This window comes from Ziziphus jujuba, chromosome 12 (assembly GCF_031755915.1).
Source record: "Ziziphus jujuba cultivar Dongzao chromosome 12, ASM3175591v1".
Lineage (NCBI taxonomy): Eukaryota > Viridiplantae > Streptophyta > Magnoliopsida > Rosales > Rhamnaceae > Ziziphus > Ziziphus jujuba.
Window position 1 is genome coordinate 13,845,822 of NC_083390.1, and position 24,753 is coordinate 13,870,574.

At 31.7% G+C, this 24,753-nt stretch overlaps 2 protein-coding genes across 2 annotated transcripts; both read right to left on the minus strand.

The window, feature by feature from the left end:
• Positions 1-948: 948 nt before the first annotated feature.
• LOC107428921 (pentatricopeptide repeat-containing protein At4g02750) lies at positions 949-4,433 on the minus strand. The gene is made up of 7 exons (XM_060813145.1): positions 4,297-4,433; positions 3,720-3,867; positions 3,491-3,677; positions 2,856-3,110; positions 2,652-2,750; positions 1,841-2,165; positions 949-1,363 (listed from the first exon to the last, which is right to left on the minus strand). The coding sequence occupies exons 1-7, from the start codon at positions 4,431-4,433 to the stop codon at positions 949-951; spliced, it is 1,566 nt and encodes a 521-aa protein (XP_060669128.1).
• On the minus strand, positions 4,178-22,891 carry LOC132800139 (pentatricopeptide repeat-containing protein At1g32415, mitochondrial-like). The gene is made up of 4 exons (XM_060813146.1): positions 22,835-22,891; positions 22,362-22,445; positions 5,017-5,180; positions 4,178-4,692 (listed from the first exon to the last, which is right to left on the minus strand). The coding sequence occupies exons 1-4, from the start codon at positions 22,889-22,891 to the stop codon at positions 4,440-4,442; spliced, it is 558 nt and encodes a 185-aa protein (XP_060669129.1). The 3' UTR covers positions 4,178-4,439.
• Positions 22,892-24,753: the final 1,862 nt, after the last annotated feature.

A 24,753-nucleotide genomic window follows, 5' to 3' on the forward strand; every position in this document is an offset into this window, starting at 1 on the left:
ACAGAAGCTTTGGTAGGAAAATGAAGACCCAGTTCGTGAAGGCTTCAAATCTCTTTGTCGGAGAAGTTAGATGCCAAACCCATTTATATATATTGGCCAAGTCCTCGACGAATTCAAAGTCACAGTTGCGGAAATGTCATTTATATGTCCGCAAAAGGGGAGATGAGGGATGCCTTTGATGAGAATAACAGTTTGAAGAAGACCTTTGAACAATGTTGTTTTTTATTAAAAAAACTTACACATCTCTTTATTTATTCTTGTGCCTCTTTGCACCCGTGACTCTTCCTGTTGACTTTTTTTACACATAGCAGCAGCAACAGTTTCCAACAGCTACCAACAGCAACAACAGCTACAAACAGTAATGACCAGCTCATGGCAATAGCTACCATGTCTTATCAACCTTTTCACGGAGTCGAGGAAGGGAAAGCTTTCAGTGATTTCCTACCACTTCCTATCTAGAAGAAACCAGTTGTTTAGATTATGTTAAGAGTGAGCAATCATCCCTTGACACATGGAAATAAGGGGGGCAAAAATGCATGGGAGAGTACCGTTTTTGAACCAAAATGAATAGTAAAAAAGGATCAAAAACCGCTGTTCTCTTCTCCTTTATATTATAGACAAAGGATAGGAGCATGAAATCACAACCATTGAATTGAAATTGTAACAAAATAAATAATAAATTTGCATTGATACCCTTTTATTACTATCGATAATATAATAATAATTATTATTTTTTTTATTTTTACTGTAATTATCAATATTAATTTATTCTTTTTTTTCCCTAATTTTGAATAATTATTATTTAAACAAAAGCACTATGAATATAAATATATATTTAACCAAAAGAGAAACATTTATAATTTTCAAATAAAACTCTTGTTTCTACCATTCTAGAGTTATTAGTATACCCTGCTATCATAGCATTTCAAAAAACTATATTCTTCACTGTCATTGGACAAGAACCCGCCTTATTGTTTCTAAATCACCATTTCTAACCAACCCAGCAATCATTAAATTCCAAGAAACAATATTATTCTCTAGCATTGCATTCAACAAACTCCAAGTCGCATGAATCGTTCCAACCCCTACCAATCTAAAGAGCATTGAATTCCACGACACAGCATTCCTCTCTGACATCTTCTCAAAAGAATTGGCAAGCTTCATACAAACCTCCCAGATTGCACATACACCAGATAACATAGCACTGTAAGTAACAATATTCCTCTCAGGCATGATATCAAAGAGTATCCGAGCCTCATCGACACATCCACTTTTGGTGTATCTCGTGAGCAATGAAGTCCAACGAACAACACCACCATCTCTCTCAAACAATTTCTCAAGTAGTTTATGTGCCTCCTGAAGTCTACGTTGAGAAAGGAATTGAAAGAACCATGAATCATCGCAAGTGACTTTGGAGTAATGGATAGTGAAAACGCATATGCGTTCTTATAGCATTGTAAAAAGCAATTCACAGCATGGAAGTTTAAAGAATTTACACCTAAAAAATAAAAATAAAAATTTGCATTGATACCCTTCTATTACTATCGATAATATAAATATTATTATTATTATTTTTATTTTTACTGCAACTATCAATATTAATCTATCTTTTTTTTCCCCTCCAACTTTGAATAATTTTTATTTAAACAAAAGCACTATGAATATAAATATATATTTAAACAAAAGAGAAACATGAAGAATTTTCAAACAAAACTCTTGTTTCTACCATTCTAGAGTTCTCAGTATACCCTGCTATCATAGCATTTTAAAAAACTATATTCTTCATTGTCATTGGACAAGAACCAGCCTTGTTGTTTCCAAATTATCATTCCTAACCAACCTAGCAATCATTAAATTCCAAGAAACAATATTCTTCTTTGACATTACATTCAACAAACTCCAAGCCTCATGAATCTTCCCAACCCCTGCCAATCCAAAGAGCATTGAACTCCATGACATAGCATTCCTCTTTGGCATCTCCTCAAAAGAATTGGCAACCTTCAGAAAAACCTCCCAGATTGCACATACACCAGACAACATAGCATTGTAAGTAACAGTATTCGTCTCAAGCATGATCTCAAAGAGCATCCGAGCCTCATTGAGACATCCACTTTTGGTGTATCTCATAAGCAATGAAGTCCAATGAACAATACTACCATCTCTTTCTGACAATTTCTAAAGCAGTTTACATGCCTCCTGAAGTCTACGTTGAGAAATGAATTGAGGGAGCCATGAATCATCGCAAGTGACTTTGGAGTGATGGGTAGTGAAAATGCATATGTGTACTTACAGCATTGCAGGAAGTTTACAGAATTTACACCCAAAAAATAAAAATAAAAATTTACATTGATACCCTTCTATTACTAATGATAATATAAATATTATTATTATTATTATTTTTATTTTTACTGCAACTATCAATATCAAGTTACCTTTTTTTCCCCTCAACTTTGAATAATTGTTATTTAAACAAAAGCACTATGAATATAAATATATATATTTAAAGAAAAGAGAAATACGAAGAATTTGCAAACAAAACTCTTGCTTTAACCATTTTAGAGTTCTTAGTATACTCTGCTATCATAGCATTTTAAGAAACTATATTTTTCATTGTTATTGGATAAGAACCAGCCTTGTTGTTTCCAAATTACCATTCTTAACCAACCCAGCAATCATTAAATTCCAAGAAACAATATTCTTCTCTGGCATTACATTCAACAAACTCCAAGCCTCATGAATCTTCCCAACCCCTGTCAATCCAAAGAGCATTGAACTCCACGACACAGCATTCCTCTCTGGCATCTTCTCAAAAGAATTGGCAAGCTTCATACAAACCTCTCAGATTGCACATATACCAGACAACATAGCATTGTAAGTAACAATGTTCCTTTGAGGCATGATCTCAAAGAGCATCCGAGCCTCATTGACACATCCACTTTTGGTGTATCTCATGAGCAATGAAGTCCAATGAACAACACCACCATTTTTCTCAGACAATTTCTCAAGCAGTTTATGTGCCTCCTGAAGTCTATGTTGAGAAAGGAATGGAAGGAGCCATAAATCATCGCAAGTGACTTTAGAGTAATGGGTAGTGACAACGCATATGTGTTCTTACAGTATTGCAAAAAGCAATTCACAGCATGGAAGTTTACAGAATTTACACCCAAAAAATAAAAATAAAAATTTACATTGATACCCTTCTATTACTATCGATAATATAAATATTATTATTATTATTTTTATTTTTACTGTAACTTTCAATATTAATTTACCTTTTTTCTTTCCCTCAACTTTGAATAATCGTTATTTAAAAAAAAGCACTATGAATATAAATATATATTAAACAAAAGAGAAACATGAAGAATTTTCAACCAAAACTCTTGCTTCTACCATTCTAGAGTTCTCAATATACCCTGCTATCGTAGCATTTCAAGAAACTATATTTTTCATTATCATTGGACAAGAACCAGCCTTGTTGTTTCCAAATTACCATTCCTAACCAACCCAGCAATCATTAAATTCCAAGAAATAATATTCTTCTCTGGCATTGCATTCAACAAACTCCAAGCCTCATGAATCTTCTTAACCCCTACTAATCCAAAGAGCATTGAACTCCACGACACAGCATTCCTCTCTGGCATCTCCTCAAAAGAATTGGCAAGCTTCAGGCAAACCTTCTAGATTGCACATACACGAGATAACAGAGCATTGTATGTAACAATGTTCCTCTCAGGCATGATCTCAAAGAGCATCTGAGCGTCATTGACACATCTACTTTTGGTGTATCTCATAAGCAATGTAGTCCAATGAACAACACCACCATCTTTCCCAGACAATTTCTCAAACAGTTTACGTGCCTCCTGAAGTCTACGTTGAGAAAGGAATTGAAGGAGCCATGAATTATCGCAAGTGAATTTGGAGTAATGGATAGTGAAAACACATACGCATTGCAAAAAGCAATTCACATCATGGACGTTTACAGAATTTACACCCAAAAAATAAAAACAAAAATTTGCATTGATACGCTTCTATTACTATCTATAATATAAATATTATTGTTATTATTTTTATTTTTACTGCAATTATCAATATTAATTTATTTTTTTCCCCCCCAACTTTGAATAATCGTTATTTAAACAAAAGCACTATGAATATAAATATATATTTAAACAAAAGAGAAACATGAAGAAGTTTCAAACAAAACTCTTGCTTCTACTATTCTAGAATTCTCAGTATACCTGCTATCATAGTATTTCAAGAAACTATATTCTTCATTGTCATTGGACAAGAACTAGCCTTGTTGTTTCCAAATCACCATTCCTAACCAACCCAACAATCATTAAATTCCAAGAAATAATATTCTTCTCTGGCATTGCATTCAACAAACTCCAAGCCTCATGAATCTTCCCAATCCCTGCCAATCCAAAGAGCATTGAACTTCATGACACAGCATTCCTCTCTGGCATCTCCTCAAAAGAATTGGCAAGCTTCAAACAAACATCCCAGATTGCACATACGCTAGACAACATAGCATTGTAAGTAACAATGTTCCTCTCCGGCATGATCTCAAAAAGCATTCGAGCCTCATTGACACATCCACTTTTGGTGTATCTCGTGAGCAATGAAGTCCAATGAACAACACCACCATCTCTCTCAGACAATTTCTCAAGCAATTTACGTGCCTCCTGAAGTCTATGTTGAGAAAGGAATTGAAGGTGTCATGAATCATCACAAGTGACTTTGGAGTAATGGGTTGTGAAAACGCATATGTATTCTTACAGTATTGCAAAAAGCAATTCACAGCATGGAAGTTTACAGAATTTACACCCAAAAAATAAAAATCAAAATACATATTCATATGTTCAAAAGAAAAAGCACTTCACCCATTTTTCAACACCAAAAACTAAGATTATCCAGGTACTCAAGATTCTAAATTTATCAAATAAAACTTAAATTTGACCTCAAGATCAATTAGAACGATGAACCCACACAACAAAAGATCAAAATAGATCTTACCGATTGAATATGAGCCAAAGAAATAGTGCGCAAGAGACTGAAAGACATTTCCTTTTCAGCGTGGGAGGAGGAGGAGCAGACCACAAAAAGATAAAAGAGAAAGTGCGGGGGAAAGAAGAGAACGGGGGATTGAGAGAAGGTGAAGGTGATGACAACAGCTCTTTCTTAGGTTTACATCATTTTACATAAATTAAATTATATAAAAATAAATAAATAAATAAATATATATATATAATCATTTTACATAAATTAAATTATATAAAAATAAATAAATAAATAAATAAATATATATATATATATATATCAAGGCGGGGTTTTTATTCCCGGAATCTGACTTGGTCCTGATCCGAATTTTAATCTATTGCTGAGCCTGTCTTGTGTCTCTGATGTTTTGGGGAAAAACCGCACCATTAAGGATGGTGCATCGTGGATTTCAATTCGGGTAAATTGTTATTCCTAGGCATAATGAATTGTATTATTTTAATTTTCTTTTTTTTTATTTTGAATGCGATTAATTTACAAGAAAAATGGTGAAATAGATTATATTTTTTAATTTAGTTGAATTTTTATAGTTTTTATTTATTTTTATGAAATTTTAATTTTTAAAATACAAATTACTATTTTTTTTTTAAAATGTTTAGAATTTGTATTCTTAAAAGTAGAGAAGCACAAAAATAAGCTATTTTATGTTTTTTTTATCAAACTTTCAAACTTTTTACCGTTTTTGACTCTTTTTTTTAATCTTTTTTCAATATTGCTGCCTTATTTAAATAACACTAATTAAATTATTCCACCATTTTTTATTCTTAGAAATTACAAATATTTATTTTTTAGGTTTTATCTTTTTCTAACCAAATGTGAATTTTTGGTTAATCGCACATTGTTATTTTAGGTTGTCAAATTTGAACTTTTAATTTAGAATTCCATAAATTGAATTATAAAATTTTAAATTTGATACAAATTGTTCCAATTGACTAATGAGCTTAAGGGTGCCGTTAAATGATGTCAAGGTGTTTCATGTGCTGATGTTATTCTAACATTATAATTCATTAATCCCCAAAAAAATAAAAATACATTTTTTTTTTGAAAAAAAATTTGTTATTTTTATTTTATATTTATGACTTTTATTGAAAAATTGCATTCATTTTTATTTCATTTAAATAAAAATTCCCAAAAATTAAAGGTCTATTTAGTCATTTTTTTGTTTTTTATTTTCATAATAGTTTACAGAAAACTATTTTGTCTCATTTTATAAGATTATGGGGTGTTTGGCCAATAATGATAAAAAAAAAAATATTTCATAAGAAAATAATAGAAAACATGTTTGGATAAACACATTTTCTTTTCTTCTTCTTTTTTTTTTTAATTGTTACAATCATGTATCTATATGGAATTTTTTATATACATTCTTTCTTCAAATTTTGCATCATATATTATAATTAAGCTTAAAAAAATTCTTTAATATAAAAACTAACATGATATTTTTCTTTTTCAATCCTTAGATCACATCAATGATTGAGGTTTAAAATTACATTTATTAATCACTAAGTTTTGACAAAGTTTACTTTTTTTAAATAGAATTTTAGTATATCACCAAACTCATATTTAATCATGTTTTAAATTTTAAATCTTAAATTTTGATGTGATCCAATAATTATTAAAAATGAATCTTAATTTAATAAAATAAAACAAATCTTACTTAGAGACTAACTATATATATATGTGTGTGTGTGTGTGTGTGTGTGTATCTTCTTTTCATTGATTGTATATATTCAATTTTATAATGATTCATAGTTGGCTTTCTAGAACTATATCTCTCTACTCCACGTATGAAAGTGAATCCCAGTTGCTATATCAAGTTATCAATCAATGATTTTTTTATTATTTATTAAAAACTTAATTGATATTAATAATATATATTATTAATTCTTAAATGTGAGCTTCAAGCAAAATATATATATTTATATATATATATATATATATATATAAATATATATAAATAAAGTGTTAATTAGGAAATTAAATTTTGTAAGTCTAACATAATATCTCAAACTACAAACATCCATTGAATTTCATGTTACCATAATAATTAAACTAATTTTTACATGTTATTAACATAGAGGCAAACACGAGTTTGATATATAATACCAGACTAGTGCTGTCACATTTTCAATGGGAGTGAGATGGAGAGGTAAAAATTGGACTTAGTAGTAAGAAATCAGAAATCAGAGAAGATTGAACATCATTTTAGCTAGCTACATGATTTCTTCCTAGAAGAACATTAAGAAGCAGGAGCTTTGAAACTGTATTTCTACTGACTATCTCCTTATCACAAAGCTGAGTTTTTCAATAAAGAAGTCAAGGAGAGGGATAAAAGATTGAATGAAACAATTCTAAATTTGGATAGTGTGTATATACATGTATTGAAGGGTCATCTAGTATTGTTTGTTTTCTCATTAATAAGAACATTGTACAAAACTACCTTTGGTTTATAAATTTTTTCTTTTTCCCTAAACCTATAACTTGTTAATAAATGTTCTAGAAATTCCTATAGGTTAGTTGAATTGGAAAATATAAACTCAAGTCAACATAGGTAAAACTGAATTCAAATAAACATATATATATATATATATATAGAGAGAGAGAGAGAGAGAGAGAGAGATTAGAAAAGAAAGCTTTCTCTGTTGGAATATTTTAATTTGTATTAATTAATTTTTCAAATGAAATTAAAAGGTGCTTTTTTTAGCAATTAGAAGATGCATTGTTTCACAAGATTAATATTGTTTATAATAATTTGAAAATAGTCATTCATCTTTGTAACTTTTCACTCAAGACCTTATTTCCACTCTCTTGAAAGTTCCATTTTTAAAACATTTTCATAAAATCCAACTTGTATCATAAATCAATATCATAAAATGAACATTTTATAATTAATAAATTTAAAATATTAATAATCAACTAAAACATAAATTTAATGTTGGACAATAACTAGTATGATTATAATCATAAAAGTGATAATAAAAACATAGCAAAATCACCAATATATGTATATCTGCCAAAATATTATACAATATACCATACGATATAATAAGAATTACCAGTAAAGTGATACAAAGAAGCCAATATCATGAAGAAGTGGCATACAACTCATCATTATTGTGAGAGAATGACACAATTTAATTATCATTCTTTCATATCATAACAACTTGTCAGCCTATGGCCACGAGGGAATAGCACACAACTTATCATCACTCTAAGAAAATGACATAACTTATCATCATTCTCTTATATTGTGACTACTTATAGGATGATTAAGCCTACACGTAGCTAACAACATATAATAGAACCACTGATACTATATGGTACATTCTTTAAAAACAACAGTGCAATACTCATAAGTAATCCCTTTCAAGAACATACTTTCCACTGTTCCCAAACAAGTACAATACATTAGATCGGAATTTAATATTCGAACCCAACAATTTATTTAAATATTCTAAAAATTCCACATCATCATTTCATGCCAAAACATAAATGCCAATAGTGAAATAAAATTTACCATAGATAACTTTTTAAGCACCTTGAAATGCAAAACACTTTTACATGCTTCAAAATATCAAATTTCCAATTTTCTATTTTAAAACCAAATATTTCCCAAAAAGACTACATCATTAACTCAAATACCAAAATATTTAAATAACAAAATTTTCAAATTCATAATGAAATCATTATAATTTCAAATGGTTTAAAAACTTGTCAAAAATAACATGAAATTATAACACATATATTCATATATGTGTATGATAAGCATCTAAAACAAACCATATATATAAAATATTCTAACCATATACATATATTATTTTAATATGTCCAAAATCATTTAAAAATATAAACCACTTACAAATACTGCTGATGTCTATTCTTACTTCTCCATAGGATCGTCTCCAATCTCAATATTGATGTTTATAATATAATAAAATATTTCTTAAGCTCTAAATATCTGACCGAAACATTGGTGCTTATCAAATATCTTAAAATACTTTATATAACTCTAAACTTATGTAAATTGAACACTAAAGAGGCCAATTATACAGCAAACCCTTGGAACTTGGTACCTGAAATTGAGGTTTTTCACTGAAAGACCAATTTAATGAAACTGTATGTTCTCATGGGTCTTATTAACATCTAATTTGATTGTGTCCAAACATAGTTCAATTTCATCCGGTATTAAACTAATTCATCTAAAAATGGAAAAATTATCAAATGATGTCCAAAATTTGTAAACTTCATATCAACAGAAAGTCCATAAGACGAGGAATGCAATGGTGTACTCGCTTTAGCTAAAAGCCTCACCTGTGGCTGAAAAGTCTCCTCCAAGTTTTGGCAAAATTTAATATTGATGGATCTCTCAAACCATATGGAATTTCAACAAATGGAGGCCGGATTCGAGCTCAGAGGATACAATAAGGGAATGAATGTATAGCATAGTCTGGAATGGTTAGAAAACACACGAACTTTAGCAACCTAGCCAAACCAGCACTGCTTGCTTTGTCGGCCCCATACGAGCACATCTGGTGGTGGATTAGCCTAAATTTGGTGGCCAATGTCACCCTGGGATGGGCAATATGGGTGGCTAGTGTGTGTAGGGTTTCAATGGTAGGAGATGGCAAAATCCAATTGACTTGGTTATGGGTGAAAATGGGTCGGGTCAGGTTCCACTAGTTTGCAGGGGTTTTAGGGACTTTTTGGATATTTGTTGAATTGTTCTTTGCTTGGCATGCTTCCCTGTGTATTTATAGACTTTTTGGTCACTATAGAATAAAAATTTGGGACTAATTTGGAAAATGATATAACACTAACTTTTAAAAACTTCCTAAAACTATAACTTTTTAACTGTAATACAGAAACGAACTTGTATCTATGAGTTATATGCTATGGTATAAGAGTGAAAGCCAAAATCAATCTCTAAGGAAAGTCAAATTTTGTTCTACTTAAAAGTTTCATTTTGTCAAACTTGGTCAAACTGTCCAAAATTCCAAATTTCAAGTGTTTTCTTGGGACGGGATGTTATAGGTCCATAGTCTACTGATTGTGTTGGTATTATGTTCGTCTTTACCCATTAAACCAATTTTGAAATATGGTTAATACTGTGTTAAGATTGCTACTTGTTGATGCTTTTGAAATGGTTAATTTGGATTAAAAAAATAAAGAGAATTGGAAATTTTTTAATATTGACCAAGCAATTGTTTATAATCTGGAAAAAAAAAAAGAAAAAAAAGAAACTTGTTATCTAAAACAAACCATAGGAAAATTTGTTTTGTTTTCTAGTATTTGGAACCCTTTAATTTGTTGTCTAAATGGCTTGAATGGAACAAGGGTTTGTTTACTGTAAATACCAAATTTGACAAATTTTGGTGTAAAGCATGTTATTTGATCAAACCAATATACAGATTTTGTTAATGAAGTAATCTGAATCCATTAAAGGAGCTTAATTGATTTAGTTTGGCATATGAGAAATTAAAATTTATTCACCAATACAGCCAAACAAGGGTTTGATCTCAGAATTATTATTTGTGGCCAATCCGATACGAACTTAGGTCAACTTGCTCCTAAATCCGTATTATATTAGTCCAGATCACAATGAAGTTCAGGTTCTAATGATCACCTTAACTCCTAATCAACTTGTGATTAGAAACCTTGGTATATGATGAAGATGCCACCATAGGTGATGAATTTCCTATTGATAAGTCAAACTAAAATACTTGATTTCTATTCAATGTTTTAGGTGTTCAAAAAGAATAAACAGAATTCTTCTCACAAATAATTTTTGATTAATAATCTAAGCTGCCGTTCCACTGAAAAATAAGCTCTTAAATAGGCTAAAGTTACAAAACAAAAAAACCCTAAATTAACTAAGGTGAATTCAGCCAACATGGATTAGGAAACAAAGGTGTGGCCGAATTTCCTAAACTTTCCTAAACTAATTTGGATTAATTAATTACTTAATTTTAAAATATGAAGTAATTAATTTACAATCAAAATAATAAAATATCAACCTTCCTAAAGTAATTTGTTTAGCAATTAGATAAATAAAAATCAAAATAAAAGACTAATTTCCTAAAACAAAAGTCAAATTTCAGATTAGAAAACTAATTGACTAGTTTTATAACTAAGCTGTCTTTATCCAATCACCAGCTAGTTTAGACTCCAAATCAGCAGTGATATTCCATTTAAGATGCCAAATAGGATTAATATTGGTTCCCATACATGGCATTTGATTGGAATAAGAAAAACTTGCTTGATCCACAAGAAAGGTCAAAGTCAATTCCAAAACCATGCATTTTCGGCAAAATTGAAAATGTATGCATAAATGTGATGAATGACCAGCCTTGCTTTTACCTTGGCATGATTTTATGGCCCTTTAGATTGTTCAATCACATTCATAAGTCAACAAATTCATTCCTTGCTGCCCAGAGTCCATAGAAACACCAAAACAGTTTGTCGGGTCCATTTCCGCCTTCATAACCTGGATGCATAAGATGGGCTTTGAATCTTCGAGTATTGTCATGTTGTCTTGAGATTTAACAACACCTTAAATAAAGCTAACCAGGTTATCCTTAAATCTTTTAGCTTGTGCCATTGTGGTTGGTCTCGTCTTTAATTGTACAGGATCATCACCCCAGTGGGTAGTCGGTTGTACGGGTACTGGTAGATTCTCATCACAATCTTTGATCAAGTTGATGTTGATTATTTATCGGAATAGTAATATGAGAGAAAAATCTCTAGTCCCATTGAAAATGGATGATGGATGAGAAAGAATAAAGAAGACAAGTCACTCGACCTATGGATCTGTAATCAACATCTAGCTAAAGGTGAAAAGTGATGGTGATATCATCAAATCCAACATGATGATGTCTCCATAAAAAATTAAAAAAGGAAAAAGAAAAAATAGAATTCTTCTTTTGAAATTCTGGTTTTATGTGGTAAAATATGTTTTTTTCCCTATTTTTTAAGGGTGTTTAATCTCATACATTAATTTTTATATAAATAAAAGAGATAGAAAAAGGGTGTTTTATTTCAAGCATTAAGATAAATGGAAATGATAATTGAAAATTATCTAGTGACTCATAATTAGAGTTTTTGTCATGTCATAAAAATATGTGCTGTCAAATCATTATGGAATTTGAAACTTTGGAAAAATTAGAAGTAAGCTACATGACTTCGATAAATTTAAATCTATGAAGAAACAATATCGTAAAGTAGCTTACTAATTAAAGAAATTTATGTTAAACTATAAAGTTTAAATGACAACATTATGGATCCACTTATTATAGAATTGTCAACAGATAAGTAAACTATTCATTGAGGGAAATGAGATTACAACAATTAATTTAGAGTTGTTTTGATGGAAACCCTACCTAGTTGACTAGAGATCCTAAGAGTTAGGTTTAAAAGGATAACCGAATCTTGACGGACTCAACAAAACCACTAAAGAATTATATAAATTTATCCTTTTCTATGATAATTTTGTATTGCTTGTAATCTATGTTAGGATAAATTATGTTTTTAATGATTCTTATATTTTGGAAATCCAAATGGAGTTTTACAATAAACTCTTAATAGAAAATCACCTATATAAGTGTGAAGGGGCCATTTCAGTGAGAATTTTTATTGGCAGGAATTTTCTAGAGTACTCATGAAAAATCAAAATCATTCAAGGCTAAAATGAACCCAATTGTGAGAACCAAATTTGACCAGAAAGCCATCGTATGAATTATATTGTCTTGGTTTACAACAATGGCTAAAAGTTCAAGACATCATATTCACTTGTTAGCTTGTAAATCTAATAATCTATTACTAAAGAAGATTTAAAGCCAAAAGCTATACTTCCTAAAGCAATTAGTTTCCAAATAAACTCTCTCTAATTTCTAAATTGTCATTTGTTGATTTTTGAGCAATTTCCATTCACGAGGGGAATTGTTGTAAAATTTTTAATTTATATTAATTGTTTTTTCAAATTGAATGAAAATTAAAAGGTGCCTCTTTCACAAATTATGAGTTGTATTATGTCATTAGGTTACTACATTTTACAAGGTCTTAATTCATAGTGGGTGTTACTTTTAGAAATGTATCCTTTCATTAATTAATGGCAACTTTAGAATAAAAAGTATCTTTATATTAAAAGTCATCTTTATGAATGGATATGTCCTTTTGTTACTTATCTGTTCCAACTTTATAAATAGAGTCATTTCAATTCAATTACTAGAGTTTCAAAAATTCAATTCATTTATTCACAATATAAAGTATTAAGTTGCATTTATTGTGGGGGAGTTCTAATCAGATTTGATTCGCTGATCTTGATAATTTGGAGTGCTACTATTGTCAAGAGCGATTATTGTATCTTGGGAGATGATTTCCATAAAACCATGAGTACCTAAGTGGGGCGAATTCATTTTAAGAATATAAATTTCAACTCTAACCTTGATCTTTTAATGGTTTTTCAATAATCTCTACTTTACTTTTATAATTGTGATCTTTATATTTATGTTATTTGAATGAATTTTATTATTTTTGTGGTTATATATTATTTGGTGTAATATACAAATAATATACACTAAATTTTTCTAACATTCTCTAGATTGAACCCAATGCCAATAAGACAAAAAATGAGAAAAGCATTGTAGAGAACTTGCACTAGTCGATTAGAGCTTTATAGCTTAATTTTTGTTATCCTACATGACAGACAAAGATCAACAACTACAAATTGTACCAAGAATGTATTGATAGACATAAGAAGATCATATACCTTGAACGATAAATCCTTTCTAGTAATAAAATTGATTGCATAGGATGGATGAGGAACAACGATATATGCCTTAAACTTAATTGGTGGAAAAGATTATAAACTTGCAACGTATCAATGAGCAGTAATCTATAAGATATTTAGGCATGACATAAAATAAGAAAAAGAGTCTCACTTCAACAGATAAAAAATAACTTTTGTCATAAACATATTCAAGGACAATACATGAGTAATAATTCAAAAATAGGCAAGACCTAGGAACATTTCCATGTTATCTAAACTAAGATGTATATCTTCTACAGATATTCCTTTGCCAAAAGTGGTTTCACAAATTAAGTGAAATAATGTTTGAAATGCAAAGAAATCTATCAAATCCTAGTGGAGCAATATGGCAACAGACTAAAAACTAATTTTAGATCAATTACCTACTAATAGGATTGTTCGAAATTTAATGTGTGTGTATATATATATATATATTAAAATTTTGTTTTGAATGAAAATTAAGAGCCACCTTATACAAGTATAAAGGCTACCTCTTTAATTCAAAAGGTACCTTTATGTTTGGAAAGATAACTCTTCAATTTAAAAGGTACCCATTCAAAATAAAGATATATGTGAATTTATGAAGGGGTATATGTAAAACTTTTTTGATTTAACAAGTACCTATTCATTTTGAAACGTACATTTTCTAATTAAAAAGGTATGTAAGGAGAGGTATGTTTGTGCCTATAAATACAAGCCCTCCCAAAGCAATCATAATTCAATTTCTTTTTATTGATATTCATATCTTGTATATTAGAGAGCATTAGCATACTAAAGTGAGAGATGTTTAAGCATCATTTTGGTTTGTTGGATCTTGTAAATTGGAGTATTACTTTATAAGACTGAAGTTGTTATATCTTGGGACCAACACCATCTATCTATAAGCACTTGTATGAGGTGTAATTTGTTTTATGGTCATTGTGTGCAAGACAAGCCTCAACTTACTAAAGTTTTTTTTTTTTTTCCTATATACTAAACTTTTATACTTATGTATACATATACATGTTGGTCTTGTTTGCATATTTTTCAAGTTATAGTTTCTTATGAGTATGCATATATATATTTATAGTTAAATATATGTCATAGATATTTTTTCAATTATACTATAGCAATATTGCACCTTTTTTTTTTTTTCTAATAATCTTAAAACAAAATATTTGTGTTTTGTTGCTGCAGTATCTTTATAAAGTTATTTTATTTCTTTGTTACTATTTTCTTTTATTGAAATTGCTCTCTGAATTCTTATTTAAGGTAAAATGAGTTCTTTAAATAATGAGAGTGGGAACATGGCTTTCATGACGATTAGTGTGGATGGGTGCATGGTATTAGCAGGTTACTTGGTGTCCAATCTCATATCATCCGAGTGTAGATCAGGGGATGATTCAAATGTAATAATATCACTCTCATTACGTCGATGTCTTTTCAGAGTGGTTGGCTTCAGGATTCGAAAGAACTTTAAAAAACATAATCATGCCAGAGCAATCCTAGGATAGGTGACATCCTGTAAAGCTCTGAACAAAAAACCTCATACATAGTGCAATGGTTAAATTAAAAACAATATCAATAAAGAATGATAGGTCCACTAGTGGAGGTGAGGTGTTATAAATGGTATTAAAGCTTGTGCTTGGCTAGAAGTGTACCAACAAAGATGCTGGGTCCTAAGGGGTGTGGATTGTGATGATTGGAGTCGGTATGTATAGGACATTGGTAGGCTACCTAGTGTCAATTCTCACATTGTCTGGGTGTAGATCAATGGATGATTCAAATGTAATAATAGTCATTCTCATAATATGGAGGCCTTTTTAGAGCAGTTTGCTTTAGGATTCAAAAGAATTTAGAGGTTAAATGTGCACAGGCGAGAGCAATCCTAGGATAGCCGTTCTCCTTGGAAGCTCTAAAAAAAAAAAAAATCATATACTGAGTGCAATGACTAAATTAGAGACAATATTAACAAAGCGTGATAGGTTTGGTGGCTAAATTAGGGACAATATCGACAAAGAGTGATAGGTCCACCAGTGGAGGTGGGGTGTTACAGGTTTGCCTAATCCTATTGTGACTATGGATAATTCATCTATGCTTTCAAAAATTACTCATGATAGTCATGGGGAGAAGCTGAAAAAGTTCAAAGGAATTGAGTTTAAAAAGGGGCAACAAAATATCCTTTTTTATTTTTCTACTTTGAATTTGGCTAACTTTTTAAAAGAAGATGCCCTTGCACCTAGCACATTTATAGAATCTATGGTTCTTGTAGATGCTTAGTGTCATGTAGATTTTTTATGCAAAAATTTATATCCTTAATGGATTGGACAATGCAATTTACTATGTGTAAAGTTCAATGAAAATTGCATAAGCCTTATGCGAGTCTTTAGACAAGAAGTATAAGACTAAAGATGTTGGAATGAAAAATTCATAGTGGGTCATTTTTTTTACTACAAAATAGTGGACACCAAATTGGTCTTCAATCAAGTCTAAGAGTTGCAATTGATTCTATATGAGATTCATGTAGAGATGTCGTTTTAAGTGAATCTTTCCAAGTGACTACTGTCATTGAAAAAATACCACCATTTTGGAAGCATTTTAAGAACTACCTTAAGCATAAGCTCAAGGAAATAAGATTTGAAGATTTGATTGCGAGGTATAGGATTGAGGAAAGCAATTGTAATTTTGAAAAGAAATTTGGGGGATATCTGATGGAGGCCAAGACAAATATTGTGGAAACTAGAGTAAAAAATAACAAGAAAAGGAAGCATTTTGCAGAAGACTCTAAAATAACAAAAAATGTAAATTTATTGGAAAATGTTTCAACTGCAACAAGCCTAGCCATAAAGCACAAGAATGTTTAAATAATAAGGGATAAGGAAATCCAAAGATGAAGCCCGAAGTTTAGGTAAATATAATCGAAAAGGATAAGCTTTCTATTGATATATTTGAAATGAATCATTTTGTAATCATATTTGAGGTAATTTAGTGGGCAATACAAAAGAATGGTGGGAGGATACTAGGGTTACATGCCATGTGTGTGCAGATTGAAATATGTTTCCTACCTATCAAGAATATGATTGTGAGGAGTAACTTTTCATGGGAAATTCCTCCAGTTCTAAAGGTTGAATGCTAAGGAAAAGTGATTTTAAAGATAAAATTAGGAAAGGAAATTACTTTCAATAATGTGCTACATATTCCTGATACTTGCAAGAATCTTGTATTTGGATCTTTGTTGCATTGAAGGACTTTTAGTTTTTGATTTATGCTTTTAGGTATTGAGCTTTAATTTTGGGTAAGTTTGGAACTTTATTGAAACGACTACTCTCGGGGCCCATTTAGAACATCCAAGATGGCCTTACTTAGGAAAACCCCATTGAACTGGTATCGAGAGTTCAATAAAACCTCCTCATAAATTGGATATAACTTAATGGCATAAAAGAGAAAATAACTATTTTTAAAAGGAATATTGAATACCCATTAAGGGTTCTAACTCAAGAGAAAGAAAAAATAAATAAGCATATTATTAGGTAAATCCACCAAAATATACTAAAAGAAAGTAAGTGAGTTCAAAGATAAATAAAACAAAATATATAATAGTCTCATAAGAAAGCAAAAAAGAGACAGTGCATTAGCAGTAGAAAGGTGTCCAATGTGAAAATGCGATAATGACGAAATATACAAAGATGATAATGATGAAATGGTGCCTAAACATAATATGCACCAACTATCAGTTGAGGTCTACGTGAAAGAGTTTAAAAATACAGAACTATTAGACGAGCTCAGTGAGTGAATAAGTATGGTATTACGAAAATAAATATTCTTCTTAAAAATCATTTATCTCAATACCTCACTTTTACTTTTTGAATGTTCCTCTATTTTGACAAACAATTTTCACAAAATCTTTAATTATTCCTAACATAATAATTTCATAAATCATGGGATAAGGAAATTAAAATAAGAAAATATCCTATACTTTATAATAAAATAATAATTTTATGAGCTAAAATGTAGAACTATCGGTAATAAAAAATATAAATAACTATATACTATAACCGTAGTATAAAAACAATAATCTTGTATACCATATCTATTATCATAACTTATAGCACGACCACACTAGCATTCCAGTGCGACGTCGGCTACTGGGAAGGCAGAAAATGCCAATATAACGCTCGGTATCCTGGAGGTGTTATAGATTGGGATCTCCCATCCAACCTTAAGAATCATGTGATTAAGTAGGAGATGGTCAAATAAGCACATGTAACCATAGTCCAACAAATCCATATCAATGATACAATATGATAACACAATAATCTACAACCCAATATATTTATATACTATATGATACCTATAATCATCGTATTGAAATGTTCCCACTTATATCAACATAGACATATGTACATATATATACAGTTGTACCAAAATTAATTTAAGTCAAACAATTTATTTTTATATACTATAATATGATAAATTAAATAATTATTTCGTAACATGAAATAAACATATTATTCAAAAGATTCTAGAAATAATAATAGAGTAATTTGTATATCACATATAATCAAACACATAATTCCATAACCATTTCCAAAATAAGTTTATTCATAGATCACAACTCAAACCAGCTCCTCCATTAGATCGCCTCAAATATCAATCCGGATACTTAAAGTAATAATAAAATATTCCTTAGGGTCCAAAAGTTAAAATAAAAATATTAGGTGTATACCAATATCACAAAATAACTTTTATAACTCTAAAATTTCTAAAAATGGATAGCGAACAATCCAATTATATTGTGAGCCCTAAATACCCGATAGTCAAAATTCGAGTTTTTCACTTAGAAGCCAATTTATTGAAATTCAACCTTCTATTGGGTTCCATTAACACCTAATTGTATCTAATTTGTCAAATTATATTCAAATACAGTCCAAATTTATTTGGTGTTAAATTAATTAATCCAAAAATAAAAAATTATCAAACGACATCCAAAATTTACAAACTTTGTATCAATGGAAAGCTTGTAGAATCGGTAACAAAAATCTAAACTCAAATAGGTCTAGAAACGTCATTAATGGCTGGAAAACACATTGAAAAATTTGATCAAACTTAAAGTTGATAGATATTTCAAACCACGAAAAGTTTCAGCAAACGGAGGTTGCTAATGGATTTAGAGGGTCAAAAATAGGGAGAGGGTATACGGGGAGGCCTAGAATGGTTGGAAAATGGCCAAAATCAATAAAACATATACGTTGCCAACATGGGCGTTAGAAGGTAAATCTCAACGTGTTCACCAGCGGCCGACCATGGTATTTGGTGGGTTTTATCCTCTAAGCATTAGCAATCCTGATGATAGGTGGGTGTCATCATCTGATGGTCAAATATGGCTCAAATTGGTGCTGACTTGGTTCATTGTTAAACATGTCTTTAGTAGGGTTGGGTCGAATTCGTGGGTTTAGAGGGTTTTTGGATATTTTATGATTTGTTTGTTGTTAGGCATGCGCCTTAATGCATATATATAGGCCTATGGTTAACTAAATGACAAAATTCAAGAGTGTTTTGGACACAGATAAATACTAATATTTAAATTTTTTTGATAAGCATAACTTTCTAACTATAACTCAGAATTAGACGTGCTGCTAATCTACGAGCTCGTATCAACTAGCTTTGTGCTATAGTGCACTGGTTAAACCAAAATTTTTAACCAATAAAAAATCAAATTTAGGATCAATTAACAACCTGACTAATCAATCTCAACCAAAACAAATAAAATTTAAATTCAAACTTGTAATCTTGGGATGGATCGTCATAACCTAGCCCTTTAAAGAAATTTCATGCTTGAAACTTGTATCTTAGTGCTAGAAAATGTGAGGATGTTGACTCTACATCTGATCTTTTGGCTCCTATGTAGCCTCCTTTATTGTACAGTTCCTCCACAAAACTTTCATTAAGGGTATAGTCTTGATACAATGCTTCTGACCTTTAAGGTCAAGGATTTGTATTGGCTGCTCCTTATAAGATAAGTCTTCCCTTAACAGAATTTACTTAGCCCAACACATGTAAGGGGTCCGGTTTATACTTTCGAATTATAGACACACGAAAAACATTATTAATCTGGGAGAGCCCTATTGATAAAGCAAGTCACTAGGCAATAGGTCTAATCCTCTTAGTGATTTCGTATGGCCCAATGTAGCTTGGACTCAGTTTCCCTAGGTTCGCAAAATGCAATACTCCTTTTTAAGGTGACAGGTTTAAGATAATTTATCTTCAACCTCAAACTTTTCTGTTTGTCTTGAGCTTTTTGCATCCTTTTAAGAATTATCCTGAATTTTTCGACTGTCTATTGCATATAGTTAGGATCTCTGGATTGCCAACCTCTAACCTCACTCTAACATATAAGTGTTGTACACTACCTCCTATACAAGGCAAGGCCTTATAAGGTTCCATGCCAATGCTCGAATGATAACTATCATTGTAGGTGAACTCTTCTAAAGCCAGATGAGACTCCTAAGCCTTTTGAATTATAGTACATAAGACCTCAACATATCTTCAAAATTCTGCATAGTCCTTTTTGACTTCCTATCTGTCTGTGGATGGAAAGCAATACTAAAATGTAGACTCTCCCAAAACCTAGATGTGAACTGCGTGTCCGCTAATGGATATAATAGACACAGGAACTCCATGAAAACTCATAATCTTCTTCATATAATGCTTGGCCAAATCTCAGAATGTATAAGTACAAATTGGTAATAAGTGAATGGACTTCGTGAGTCAATTTACAATCACTTTAATAACATCGTGACCTGAATAAGTACAAGGAAGCTTGAATAAGAAGTCCATGGTGATATGCTCTGACTTCCACATAGGAATAGGTAAAGGTTGTAAAAATCATGAATGCTTTTGCTTCTCTGCATTCATTTGCTGACATACTAATCACTTGGATACATAACCAGTAACCTCCTTTTTCATTTTTTGCCACCATAATAAAGTTCGATACATCTTGGTGCTGCTAGGATGAAAAGTTCGATACATCTTGGTGCTGCTAGGATGATGTTATATATTGAGCTGTGAGCCTCATCAAGAATCTCCCTCTTAAGTCACTCATATGTAGGAACACAAAGTCTGGTACCTATAACCAAAACTTTATCATCTTTCATTGTGAAAACTGTAGTCAAACCTATGCAACTATGCCTCTTAACTTCATCAAAAAAGAATCATGAAGTTGGAAATCACAAATGCGATCAATTAGCATGGCCAAACTAAAAAACTAGCTACAAGAGCCCCCTATGGCTCCATCGTTAACATAGTTCCTAACTTTCATAACTCTATCATCAAAGAAAGCTGCACTGTCTACACGTATGCTGAAGAACTTGTTGCTTTTCTACTTAATCCATTGGTTACCACATTTGACCTACCAAGATGGTAGTCAATAGTGCAATCAAAATCTTTAAGCTGTGCTATCCATCTCCTTTGCCTTAAGTTCAACCCCTACTGTGTAAATAGATACTTAAGGCTGTTGTGGTTGGTGTACATTTGACATGTAGCTCGACACAATTCATGTCACCAAGTCTTCAAAGATCACTGCTGCAAGTTCCAAGTCATGAGTTCCTTAGTTCAACTCATGCTTCTTTAATTGCCAGAAGCATAAGCCATTACCTTCTTATGCTGCATCAATACACATCTCAAGCCTTGATGAGAAGCATTACTATAAATCTTAAACCTTTCGTTGCTTTCTGGTAAAGTTGGAATGAGTGTTGAAGTCAACTTCTTCTTCAACTTTTAGAAACTCTTCTCACATTTGTAAATCCATACAAACTTAACTCCGTTCCTGGTGTTATAATGAAGTGGTTTTGCTATCTTAGAAAACCCCTCATGAACCTATTGTAATACGCTGCTAAACCTAAAAAACTTCGCACCTTAATCATTATAGTAGGCTGGTCCCAATTCGACACTACTTCTACCTTTTGAGGATCCACACAAATGCTATCAGAAGAAATGACATGTCTGAGGAAACCTATTCTATCCAACCAAAACTCGCACTTGCTAAACTTAATATACAATTGATGCTTCCTTTAAGTTTGCAACACCAACCTCACATGCTCCTCTTTACTTAAAGAATACACCAAGATATTGTCAATAAAAACTATGACAAATCGATCCAATAATGGGTAGAAAATCCTATTCATAAGATCCATGAAAGTTGTAGGATCTTTGGTAAAACTAAAAAACATGACCAAGAACTCATAGTGTTCATATTGAGTCTTAAAATAGGTATTAAGAATATCATATTCCTTAATCCTTAACTAGTGATATCTTGACCTTAAGTTAATCTTGAAAAACACCTTGACACCTTTTAGCTGATAAAATAAAACATCAATATGAGGCAAAGGATTCTAGCTCCACTAGGTAATCTCATTCACCTAATCAATACACAATTGCATAGTGCCATCATTATTATTCATAAATAGAACTAGTGCACCCCCAATGAGACACACTCAACCTCATAAACCCTTTATCCACTAACTTCTACAACTGAGTCTTTAATAAACCCTTTATCCACTAACTCCTGCAACTGAATCTTTAACTCCTTCAACGCTGTTGGAGCTATCTAGTATGGTGGTAATAAAATAGGACTAGCATCAGGAACAAGATCAATAGTGAGGTCTATCTTTCTCTTCAAAGGTAACCCAAAAAAATCCTCAGGGAACACATTTGAGAAGTCTAACATTCCCTAAATATCCTCAAGCCTCACCTCATTGGCTTAAGTATTAATGACATGTGTCAAATATCCTTTACACTCTTTCCAAAGCATGTGGTAGGCAATCATAGTAGCTAAAGAATGAATCTTGCATTCTCCATGAAATACAACCTTATGTAACCTAATAGCCTAAATATGGCCTCCTTACTGAAACAATTTAGAAAAACATAATTAGTTGTAAGCCAATTCATTTCCAATATAATATTTAACCCCTAGAGCTCCAATAGAATCAAATATACCTTGATCTCTTGGTCACCAGTGGTGATCGCACACCTTTGCACACCTGAATCGGCCATAATGACTTATCTATAGGTGTGGAAACCTCTATGGTCAGTATAAAAGAACATGATCTTTACCTACCTGTACTACTGGACTATGTACTACAAAAGAATGCATAGATTTAGGATCAATAAGAATGCGGGCATTAACCCCAAGAATTAAATATCATACCTATAACCCCATCAGGTTTCGCTAGAGCCTCCTATTGCATCATTGAAAAGACTATGTCACTAACTAGTGGTCATTTTTGCTAACCACTGCCTTAACCTCTAGGTGCTCTACTATTATAAGAAGAAGTGTCAACCTATCTTGTTTGTGCATCCTGCCTGCCAGCGCCATTAGCTTGCTACTGTGAGTAGTTAGAATTGGTTTGCTGATATGACCCTATTTGTTGACAAAATCTAGCATGCTGATATGGATAGTTGGACCTATAAGCCCTCATACCACCTCAAAATCAAATAGGGTACTCCTTTTTAAAATGGCCATGTTGTCCATAATAGCAGCACCCCTCACCACTTTGGCACACCCCTATATGAAATTTGCCACAAAGATTATAAAGTGTAGAGGTGATCCATTAGATAGACCTCCTTGATGGCTATATACTACCTAGAATAATGAAATCCACTACCACTGCTAGTAGACTACTGACTGGTACTATAATTGGGAGTGCCCCGATAGAATGTACTACCACTAGCACTAGGTCTACTTGCTTTAAAACCATTTCTGGTAGCTGCCCAAAATTGAAACTACCTTTTTTGACCCTTGATTAGGAGTGCCCATGGACATACCTTTCAAAGGTCATTGTTGAGGCCTACACATCTCCATTTGAACCTCAAACTAGAAGGCTGCCTCTATAGAGCGACATGTAGGATGGTGAGCTCTTTGGATGCCTATAGCTATATGCTCATTTAACCCATTCAAGAACCTCTACTTTTTCGTAATGTCATCAAGAATCATGAGAAGTCTAAACTGTGATAGCACTCTAAACTTCTTATACTTTGTAGTAAACATGGTCTCTTGAGTCAATCTCTCAAACTCCAACCTTTTGGACTCCTTATAAGTTGATGGACAAAACTTGGCATTAAAAGCCTCCTTGAACTACTCCCATCTGTGATCCTCTACTGCTTGCTCTTCAACCTACCAAGTGCAAGCATCATTCTCTAAAAGAAAATCGATGATCCCAACTTTGTCATCATCTCGACACTACATGTCGTTATCAAATCTTCTCACCCAGCTAACCAAGCCAACGCTGCTAATGGATCATTGGTGCTTTTGAATGCCACTGCACCTAACTTTCTAGCTTGCTTCACTATAGGGCCCAAAGGGTTAATATGCATATCCTTTACCAAAATCTTAGCCAAACACTTTATATGCTCAATCCTAAGGTTGGCTTCACCTATACTCTCTACTGGCTCCTGCTATTGCCTATGTCTACCATGTCTAAAACACATCTTTGAATCTAGATATGAAAGATAAATTCAAATCAAAATGATATTTAATCCAAATCAAATAAAGGAATGAGAAAATGTCTGTGAAGTAGAAACATTGAAAGGGTAAAATGCATATAATAGTGCAAGTTCATAGGAATCAAGAAAACCTAATGCTTTGATACAAAGTTTACCGGACCGCTCCCAAGGCCTTTTTCGAGCATCCAAAATGGCCTCACCTAAGGAAACCCCACAAAATTGATACCGAGAGTTCAGTGGGACCTCCCTATAAATTAAATATAATCCAGTAGTATAAAAGAATAAAATAATTACTTTCTGTAGGAATACTAAATACCCATCAAATGTTCCAATTCAAAAGAAAGAAAAATAGTAATAAGTATATATATTAGGTCAATCCTCTAGAGCATACTAAAAAAACAAAATGAATCCAG